Source organism: Otolemur garnettii, unplaced genomic scaffold (assembly GCF_000181295.1).
Source record: "Otolemur garnettii isolate 467f Iridium unplaced genomic scaffold, OtoGar3 scaffold00033, whole genome shotgun sequence".
Taxonomy (NCBI): Eukaryota; Metazoa; Chordata; class Mammalia; order Primates; family Galagidae; genus Otolemur; species Otolemur garnettii.
The window spans coordinates 16,062,636-16,073,885 of NW_003852428.1; the positions used below are offsets into that span (position 1 = coordinate 16,062,636).

The 11,250-nt window shown below is 45.0% G+C and overlaps 1 protein-coding gene across 1 annotated transcript in view; it reads left to right on the top strand.

The window, feature by feature from the left end:
- The window catches only part of SEMA5A (semaphorin 5A), a 340,395-nt gene extending 329,759 nt beyond the window's left edge, over positions 1-10,636 (top strand). The window contains exons 22-23 of the mRNA XM_023513080.1: positions 113-324; positions 2,919-10,636. Of these exons, the coding sequence (XP_023368848.1) occupies positions 113-324; positions 2,919-3,038 (332 nt within the window). The 3' untranslated portion in view covers positions 3,039-10,636. The remainder of the gene's footprint in view (positions 1-112; positions 325-2,918) is intronic.
- Positions 10,637-11,250: the final 614 nt, after the last annotated feature.

An 11,250-nucleotide genomic window follows, 5' to 3' on the forward strand; every position in this document is an offset into this window, starting at 1 on the left:
AGCAGTCAGGTGGCGTGTCCTTCTCACGTGTGGCGTCCTTCCGTCTGTCCCCCCAGAGCAGTCAGGTGGCGTGTCCTTCTCACATGTGGTGTCCTTCCATCTGTCCCCCCAGAGTTCAACATGTTCCACATGATTGCCGTGGGGCTGAGCAGCTCCATCCTCGGCTGCCTCCTCACCCTGCTGGTCTACACCTACTGCCAGCGGTACCAGCAGCAGTCCCACGATGCCACCGTCATCCACCCCGTGTCACCTGCCCCTCTCAACACCAGCATCACTAACCACATCAACAAACTGGACAAGTATGACTCTGTGGAGGCCATCAAGGTAAGGAATCTGGGGCACCCACTGCGGCCAGATGTGTAAAGAAGGCGGGTGCACCTGGGGCACTGGCAAGTTGGCCGGGCTCAGCGTGGTGGCTCTGGGGACAGGGACGGGTCCCCTCTGAGGAACCACCCTTTTAGCTTTCCTGTGCCTGTGTAAAGGTGGCAACTCGTACTGGGAATGTAAGTTAAAAAGGAGACACGAAACAGCAACAGATAAAATTCTGGACAGTATTGGGTTGCTGGCCAACTATACCTCAGCTTCACCTGTGCCTCTGCTCCTGGAGAGCGGTCTTGTGACTGGGAAGGCTCCTGCCAACCCCTAACACACCTGGACAGAGATACCAAGGCCCAGGAGTGGCCGCCAGAGACCCAGGTCCATTTCGGGAATCACCACCAGGATGGCATCCTGAGAAAACTTCTGTAGTATGAAAACCATCTTTAACTAATTTTCAGGCAGGATGAAGGCTTTAGTGCTATCACAGGTGTGGGGTGATTTTTTAAAATAAATTTCCCTAATGGGTAATAAATTCTGTGTTTGGCCCCCAAATTTTGAGTATATGGCCAGTTTTATTTATACTCTAAGGAAGAGGGTATGGAAAGGGTCCCAGCTCTGTACCTGACAGATTTGGCTTCCAAGTCAGGCCCGGCCTCTCCCAGCTCGATAGACTCCAGCCAGCTATTTGCACTTACTGAGTCTCCAATTTCTCCTTTTTTTATAAATTGAAATAGAATCCCATGAGGCATTTATATAAAATACTTTGATCCATGCTTGGAAAAATAAATGTGGTTTTTATTTAAGCCATTTTGTGTCATGGTTCAGAGAACAAGTTACTTACTTCATTGAACCTTAGTTTCCACATCTTTAGAATGGGTACAACAATACCTACTTTCATACTGCTGTGAGGCTTAAGTGCCCTAGAGTTCATGAAGCCCGGGATGTAACTGGGAAGACTGAAGGGCTTCTGTCCACTGCTCCTGACCTCCCTCATTACCCACAAGAATGAGGGGAAGTCTTCTGATCTAAGTTTAACTAAAATTTCCTATTCCTCTTAAGATTGTGCTTCCCCTTAAGGTTTATAGGGGTATTCTGATGCCATCTCATCATGATGGTTTCCTTTGAAATCAAATCCCCCTTCTATGTGAGAAGATGGAGTGTCTTCAGCCCCTACCTCTTCAGGTGGTTAGAAGATCTTATGGCCCAGGAGCCACAGTGTCCTCACTTAAATCTCGGCCATGTGGCCTCTCTTCCCTGCCACTTGGGCAGAGACGCAGACAACTGACTTTTCACCTGGACCCTGCCTAAACCAGGACCTGTTAGCCCCTGACACCTCCCAACCCTTGTAGGACAGATCTGGAGAAGGAAGCAAAACCCAGGAATTAAGGACTCGCCCCGCACAGCCTCCCTGAGTAGAGAGGAGTGTGGAGCATTAGCTCCATCCATGCGTAAAAACCTGCCCAACAAACCTCCAGAAACCAAGAGGGTGGCTCCTCTGAGCGAGGGTCCCACCCAGCAGCTTGTTCATCGTAGCCACTGTTACCGCAGACTTGGTCTTCTTTTCCTGCTTAAGAGTCAGCAACCACTTATTTATTTTTGTTTTTGTTTTGTTATTTTTGAGACAGTCTCACCATGTTGCCCTTGGTAGAGTGCTGTGGTATCACAGCTCACAGCAACCTCAAACTCAAACTCTTGGGTTTAAGGGATTCTCTTCCTTCAGCCTCCAAAGTAACTGGGACTACAGGTGTCCACCACAACACCCAGCTGTTTTTTTGTTGCAGTTGTTATTTTATCTGGCCCAGGTTGGGTTCGAACCCTCCAGCCTCAGTGTATGTGGCTGGTGCCATAACCACTATGCTACGAGCCCCAGGCCATCAGCAACCACTTTTAAGATAATCAGAAATGTTTCTGCCATGAAGACAAAGAACCTTGTTCTTTAATGACTTCTTCCAGAACTTTCGTCAGATATGTTGCACAGACTGGTCTCCTCTCCTTTTTCTTCATTTTGATCCTCTCAAGGTTTGTCCTCTGCCAGGTATGGGTTAGGCTCTGCAAAATTGCAAATGACTTTAAAAACCTGTGAACAAGGAAGGGCATCTGTGTCACAGATGGCTGCAGTAGTCCCCTTCTAAAAAGTGCCCAATGGGAGGAAGCTAAGGCATTTGTTTAAGTAAACTCTGTGGAGGTCTCTGATACGCGTACCTGTTTATGGTAAGCCGAAAGCTGCTTACTCACCTATTTGGTTCTATGTGATAAGGAAGCATCCATTAATTTGAGATCCTTGGAGTTTTAGGTCCACTGGAGGTTTAGATTTAGGTTTTCTAACTCTCCCTTCATCTCTTGGAAACCTCCTGACTGAAGTTCAGAAATAAACTGGAAGATTCCCCAAGCTGCCAGCCTCGGCTGAGCTAACCGGCAGGTCCTCATGGATGCTGTGTACACCTGCGGGAGCAAAATAGTGAGAAAACACATTTTAAAACAGTGGCGCCTTAGGAGAAAGGTCACACCTAACTGAACCACCCTCCTAGTCACCTCCTTTCTGAATGCCACCTACTGAGTATTCTTCAATTTTTTTTTTTTTTTTTTTTTGTATTTTACAGGCATTTAACAAAAACAACTTGATCCTAGAGGAAAGAAACAAATACTTCAACCCGCATCTCACTGGGAAGACCTACTCTAATGCCTACTTTACAGATCTCAATAATTACGATGAGTACTAATAGCTCTTATATTTTTGGCTTCTTGTAAACCCCCAGTTCCCAAAGGCCTGAGCTCCATGACTGCCCGTGTTTTTGAGGCTTCAGAGATGAAGTTTGGACACATGTCAAGAACATTTCAAGCCACAAGTGTCTCACTCTTGCCAAAAAAGTAAACGTCCTTAAAAGCAACAAAACTCTAGATATGACATGGTGAAAGTCTGCTCATGACACTTGGTCGTTGTTGAATGAGCCATGATGTGAAATTTTTAATTGTGTTCAGCCCATTTCTCTAACAGGTTCATGTTTTTTCTTGAGCTTTATTTTGTAAATGTGCCACCCAAGTTTAAGGCGTCTTTAGATGTGTGAATGTCTTCTTGCGTTTGAGTATAAATCTTCATGATGTTTTAATTCAAGGAAATAGGCACTTTATCTGAGAGTCCTTCCCCACCCCCACCCAAGGAGCACTTAAGTCCATCATATTTGATAAAATCAAGAAAATGAATGTGGCCAATCAATTATTCATCATCAATCTCCCATCCTACCCAGCAGGGATAGTACTGTGGATTCTTGGAAACCATCTTTGTTTGGACGTGGAGTGACTCTTGCCTGGGGAAACCCAGGGACCCCACCTGGCCTGCACCTGCAGAGGTGGCCATCACAGTGGGGCCCGACCGCGGTCCTGACACTCTTGCTATGTCGTCACTGGTGGAGGGAGGGCACAGAGCAGAGCCACAGACACAGGGAAGCTGCAAAACGAGCCTGACGCTGACGTTGCATTTCATGGCATTCCAGGGAGCTCCTGGCCGTGCTGCTGGCCTGGAAGCCACCTGGCCTGCTCCCCCGCAAGGTCCTGAAGAGCCACTCTGTAAATAACAGCCTGTTTAGCTTTTGGATTGACTGCACGCCTCCTCTCTCCCTGCCAAGAAAAGTCTTGAACATTTATGATGCCAATTGGGAAAGTATTGGAAGTGCTGAACTATAACTGAAAACATTTTATTTTCCGTGTTATGGAAAGTAGTGAAAAAACTGACATTAATGAAAATCAGTTTGTTATTGTCTGTCTCCCTGATATAACCAACGTGTAGCCATCAGCCCCACCGAGAGCATTAAGGCTGTGTGAAGCCGGCTCTCTGCAGCCCATGGTCATCTGTGCGGGTCCCTGTGAAGTGCTACTGCCGTGCCTGCTGTCACTTGCTGCTTCCAGGCCAGGGAAGCAGGGTGCTCAGCTCTGGTGCCTTTCCTTCTGTCTCAGTGCTGCCTGCCCCCCACCCCCCGCCCCCGCCCGGTGTGCCCAGGCCTCCTTCTCCCTCCATAGAAGCGGAGGTATTTCAAAGATCAGAAGTCAGGGTGGCTGGAAGTAAGGTTGTATTGAACCCCATTGTCTCAACATTGATCACTGATAAGCATTTCAGAGTATTCTAACTCCGTTCATAGAGGACTCCAGGAAATAAATAAATTTCTCACCAACAACCAGTTGATGACATATGGGAGTTGGCTGAATATTGAGAGTGAGAATAGAACTGAGAATGTTCATCCAGTGCCTTGGGCATTGTGACAACGGCCTGGGAAGATGTGGAAACATGTTCTTATTGAAAAATGAACCTTCAGATATGTCAGAATCTATAGTAAGGTGTAAGGAGCACGGTATTTTATTAGCATATATGTTTTTACTCTATCCAATTTAAAGAAACAATTTCAGAAAGTGTTGGAAAATCCCTATGTTTAAGAATGAATATTATTGATATCAAAATATTCCCATAATTACCTGAGTTGGCAGGAATGACTCTGTATTTACAATTAGAATTAAAGTGGTAGGAGAGCTCTGGAAGGGCTGTTAGATTGTGCATGGATGGCGTCCAGGCCTTCCCTGGGGACTTTCACATCTCAAGCATCCCTCCTGTGTGGTGTGAGGGTCCTCTGTGTACAGACAGACACTCCAAGGCCCACCCGGCAGGTGAAATCTAGCAGACAGGTTCCTAATCGTTCCTGGGTTTTCATTGGGTACTTCAAAGCATCTCATCACTCTCCTGTAAGGAGAACCATCCTCACTGGGTAGCCCTCATTTAACCTGTATTTTAATCCACACCCCCATCACCCAATATCTTCTAAGCGTAAAAGGAGATTTTATCTGTCTGGGAAAGAGGATACTGATATTTCAAGAATGTTTCACTGGATTTATGAAAAAAGCTTTCTAAATGACATCCAAGCTGATCTTTAATCAATCCTATGCGATGACTGTGGGAAACACCCTCCCCCACCACAGAAATTTCACATTGCCGATAGTATAAACCTTTGAGATTAGCACTGCAAAAATCCCCTGATTTTGGTTCCCTCACACTATCAGTCTACCCCAAGGAAAATTCTTTCTCTCTCTCTCTCTCTCTCTCTCTCTCTCTCTCTAATAGAGAACAGTTGGCTTAGATCCGTGAACCCTGATGTTGGCATCGTCTGTAAATCCCTTTGGGGAGTACGGACACTTCAGCAGTGCTGGTTCTCCCCATCCACAAGCACGAAAAGTGTTTCCATTTGTTTGTGTCATCTGCGATTTCTCTCGGTGGCAGTTTGTGGTTCTCCTTGTGGAAATCTTTCCCTTCCTGGTTAAGTATCTTCCTAAGTATTTTATTTTCTTTGTAGCTCTTGTGAATGGCGTTGAGCCTTCGGTTTGGTTTAGAACACCCTCAGCTGTATTCTGATTCTTTCAACCCGCCGTGGGATGCCTCTTGCTGGCCCGCACTCCGTGGCATAGCTTGTTCCTGCACGCCCCCCACACCAGGCCTCTCCCGCCTGCTGGGTCTGCGCCTCACTATCTGCTGCCTCTGCTGAGCCCCCTTCACAAGCGGCACCTCCTGGGGCCAGGCAGTGTGGTGTCCTGCTAAATGAACCCTGTGGGTCACATTTGAAATCATGCGTGACTTTTCCTATCTTTTTCCCTTTTCCTCGCTTTCCTCCTTCCTTCCTCCTTCCTTCTGTCCTTCATTGTTTAAGGCACACCTATGTGAATATGAAGGAAAAAGACCTCAGTTTCCGTTCAGTTCCTACAGTTCTCTCTGGCTGCACCTGAGGTCTGTGGATTTCATCAGGAAGCCGGCTTCAGTTGGACATTTAAACTCTTTGCAGGAGACAGCGGTGCAGCTAGGATCCCTTCTCTAGACTAGACTAGTCACCATCTATTTTCAGTCCTAAAAGGCTGTGACCTTTGACAGGAGAAGGTCAGAGTTTACACATTTGGCCTTCCCCGGGTTTGAAGGACAAGTGGCTTTGATGAAACTGGGGACTGTGTCCCCTCTGAATGGTGGATTCTGTGACGTCTAAGGACACCAGGGCACCAGGGCAGCCTCAACTGCATGGGAGGACCACAGTCCCCGGGCACCTGGGCATGTCCTCCAGAACCCTCCATTTCACCCTGACCTTATTTCTGTGCTGTTGCCCCTGCGACTTACATGAGGCACCTGGATGTCTGTGCTCCTGCAGAGACGTTTCTGTGAGTCTGCTCAAGTCAGTTCTGAGTAGAATTAGCATCAACATTGGGGTCCTACAGAGGGTTTCTGGTGCGTGTGGAGAGGTGGGCTGAGATTCTTAAGGAAATGAAGAGGAAGTGACATGGGGACATCCCTGCCATGGAGGAACACCTGTCCCTAGAGAGGGTCAGCCGTGGGTGAACCGGGAGTCTGGCCCCACTGACCCACAGGTGGTGTCAAAAAGAAAAGAAGCAACTTGGGGAACAGATGAGTAGGTGATGTGAAAGTGGGGTTCTGGTCACCCCGAAGTGAGTGCTATAGCTGGTCCCAGGGGGATCAGAACCCACATGCTGAGATCTGTAGCTCTAGCTCTTGGACTCTTCCAGGACCAACTTCCCAGAGTGCCAGATTTTTAGCAAGTATCCCTTCATTTCCTTATTTATCTGCAAAAGGGTGGGAAACCATGGGATTCAAAGCCTACTTCTTTATATGTGTCCACTGAAGTCTTTGGTGGAATGAGTGGGTCATGCCATCCAAGCAAAGGGTCTCCGTGTCTCCAAGATGCCATCTGAGGGCGTAGATCAGAGTGTACTTGAATGTCCAGGGAAACTTTAGATGGTAAATGTAATTTTTATCATATTTAGATTAGATATAAGTGTATCAGTTCTATGTTCAGCTGATCACCTTTTCTAAACAGAGCCTTCATAGTATTTGATTAAAAAATATCCCTATGCTTCTCTATAGTAATTTTTTATTGTTTTTAGAGTAAGTCAGAAATGTTTTCCCAACACGGTCAAACTACTTCCTTATCAACTTTCACCCCCAGGCCATCCACTTTCTTTAGCCTCAGGGCACCATGTGTACTTTGGTGGGGTTTTCTTGTGTGTGGCATTTTGTATTAAGAGTAATGCCAATGAAGTCAGCATCCCTGTCTCTAAGGATGGCTCTGGAGCGCCTGACCCCGGGCAGAGGCCCCCTGGTTGCTATAATGAGCTGCACCTGCATCAGTGCAGCCCTTTCCACATGGGGACAGGAGTGCGCCTGACTCCCACAGCTCCAGCTCAATCTCCATGAAGGCATTAATGGCCAATGGCAGACACCCTGCCATCTCTCTAATGTGGTACAAACTGCAGTTCACGGATGGTGTTGGCCATGCCCAGCCATCCATACGTCCTAACCTCTGGATCACTCTGTGGTATACCTGCCTACCTGTTATTGGAGACCAGAAGCCTTCCTAAGCCCCCAGCTTCTTTGGACAATGGGTGTGAAATGGGAGAACATGGAGTTATATTCACTTTGTACTAAGAAATGCATGAAAGGAAATGCCTGGTAATCACCTTGTAAAATAAAATAACTGGAGGGGACCATGGTGGAATTTGATTCTGCTGTTCTCTCCTATTGAGGTCATTGATTATAATTGATTTAAAGATGTTTTACAACTTCCACAATTCAGAGCCAATGCATTCAGGTTGTCTGTGTTGACAACCTAGTGAAAGAAAATGCCTTGCTTTCATCTTAGCTTCTTTTCTCTCTTGGAATTTGAAAAGTGGTAAATGAGATGTCATGTTGGACTAATTGGCGGTGATTTCTAAACTGCCTCTCCCATCCCCCATTTTTATGGACTTAAGATGCATTTCACATACTGGTTAGCAGATGGATCAATGTTTTACTCAATGGTCACCTCCTGTTCTATCAGAAATTTGGTACCTGTTAGAGAAGCATCAGAAATGACCTCTCCTCCTTTGAAAATGAAGTTCACCCTGCAAGTGACTACTGCAGCCTCAAAAATCAATCTCAGAGCCGGGCAAACAGTGTACAGTTCCTAGTGAAAGCTGCCTCAAAGCATAGTCCTTTATGAGAGATTGCATTCGTTCTGCCATAGACGGCAATCCATCGTATTACCGGCAATCAGAGGCAATGTCAATTCTCACTCAAGCAGACATGTTTAACGCATCCTACGATGGGGATAACTGTCCATGGGAGGAGAAAAGCAGATGTAGAAAATGACTCTATGGCATTTCTTCAACTAAAATAACAGGCAGGCAAGAACATTTATTCCACCGCTTCCTGATTAGCCAGAAATCCAGGACCAGTAGTTCCAATGTGATCCTATTCTTTCTCAGCTTTTTGGCAATTTGATGCCAGATGGTCCAAATGGTCGATAAATGGCAGTATGAATAGAAGGGTTCAAACGTGAGATAAATACACGCTAGATGCAGAGTCTGGGAAACTTTCCAGAATTCTGGAAAAATCAAAGCAATTTTATATTATATGGGCAAAAAGAGAGCATGGTTAGTTGCCCTGTATGTAAGTGCAGATACTTTAATTTCCTAGAAGAAGTTGCTAGTGCCTTGTTTAAGATGATGATTTATTATTTTACCTGGATATTAATGGTTCCAATTGGACTCAGAAGATTGGTCAGATGTACTTTAAAGAAAATCATTCTTCTATGCCTCTTTGAACTCAGGAATATAAAATGACCAAGAGGCACATCATGTTCAGAAGGGGATCAGCACATCTCACCGGGATGTGGCACCACAACAGGTGCAGAGGTGTGTTCAGAATAGAGGTGAACTCAGTCTTGGCCCTCCAGAAACTCACATCACCTAATATTTACATCTTCCAAAAAACAGCTTAGTGTGTGCTCCATAATAAGAATGTCTATGTGATGCCAGTAGAAGTCAGAAGTCTTTGTTTCTCTTTAGGCAGGTTGGTACTTATGGAAAAGTCAGATACAGCTGAGAGCTGGTCCAAATACAGTACATATGGACCGAGAGCCGCCTAGAACACTCCTAACTATTATTACTATTACTTTTAGTCAGCATGAAAACTACTTCACAAGTACGAAAACATTGTAACTCTTAATTTGTATTGAGAATGTGAACAGTATTTCTCTGCTAAAAGTGATTAATTTTCCCTTGTATCGTGACTGTTGGCCTGAATCAAGCGGAGGCTTCTGCACATTGAAAGAAAGCACAGTATGAACCTTCAAACGAAACACTCAGATCCACCCCTGAACCTATGCCATATGCAAAGAAAGTGCACAAACTTGGCCCAATGTAAAATTCATAGAAGATGCGTAAGAAAACTTGTGTTAGGACACTTGATGTGACTTGACTTTTAAAGCTATTAAGAAATGTTAAATGCCTCATTCTGTATTAATTTGCTGTTTCCTGTTTTGTGATACAAAATAAACATTTTTGAGATTTATTTCACTTTTTTCATGAACCTTTTCCAAAGCCAACTTCAGCCCTTGGTAAACTTGCAGACAGTTACAGGTCTTAAAATTAATTTTTAATAAAAATTACATACAAATCATAATGGAGCTTCTTAAAGAACGAGATGGTTTTACATTTCCCCTCAGATGAATGAGGAAATAGATTTTTGGATGCTTTGCTGGGAGGGCTGTGGATCCCTGGGTATTTTCCCCTGGCGCCATCGGACGTACCATACTTTCTTCCCACCCTTACATTTGATTGTCAGATTTTCTTTGCAAGCATCTTATTAGATATATGTGGTAGAAATTTCCAATCATCACTTCTTTCATCTTTTCTGTCCCTCCATTCTCTGGTCCTAAATGCTCCCCAAGAGCTGTCTAGGTCTATATCTTAGATTGTTGCTTTAATGACAATTAGCAGAACATGGTTTTCAGAAATCAGTTAGAGACACCAGTTGCAGCCACCCACTGAGGGAGCTCATTCCCTGCCACACTGGACCAGTGATGGGAGTCAGAGGAGGAGGAAGTGGGCAGAGGTTACATAACCATGGGTGGGACTCGACTTGCACCTGCTCTGAGCCTCAGCACTGCGGACAGCAAACATGTTTATAAGGTAAAATGAGCTATTTCTACAGAAGCGAAAATGTGCTCACTGCTCTTGGTGCGTTACCAATTTCTTTATCTCAACCTTCTGCATCTTTTTTAAAACAATTCATGAAGGATGATCCTGAGTATGGCTAAGAGGGCACCAGTCCCCCATTCACAGCAACCCCCTCCTTTCCATTTCTACTCACCAACATTTGGGGGTGGGGACAAAATGAGGGAACCCTAATTCTGTACAGTATAAATTGTATTATATATTTTGTACTTATGTTTTATGTAAATAGTTTGTCTCATTCAATTGTATGTGAGCACTGAAATAAATCCTACCATTTAGGAAACACCTTGGTGGCGTTTTTCTTTGCTTAGCCTCAACGTGCTCCGTCTCCCCACATGTGCTAAGGCACCATCACCACTTGGCAGAGCCTGCACCATCAGAGCAAGACCATGGACAGCCCCTGGGTAAACCCACAGCTGACGCCCAGGGGGTCTTCAGCTCCTCAGGTCTGTTTAGTGGTGGGCAGCACAGAACTGACCAGCTCCGTGATTATGTAATAAAGCACTTTTAGAAATATTTCCATGGGCACCAGAACATGTGGGACAAGAAAGCCAGGCAGGTTTTCCACTTACAAGAAGTTGGTGTCAGGTCCTGGTGATGAACCACATATTGAATTTATGACACCTTCTCTTCAGCACAAGTTGTGTTAAAAAAAGGGTTTTTTGAATGAACTGCTATAGGCAGCATGAACACCGAAGACACTTGACCCAGTAAAACCACGGAACTGAGTGAGAGCTGTATTCCAGTACTCGTTATCCCGTTATAAAAAAGGAAAATGTGTGTGTGTATTTATATATCTAACATATGCGCACACATGTATACATAACATATGCATATAATTGTTTTATATATTGTTTTCAATTAATCAAACAGCTGAAAACATCCACTTTAGTGAGACCA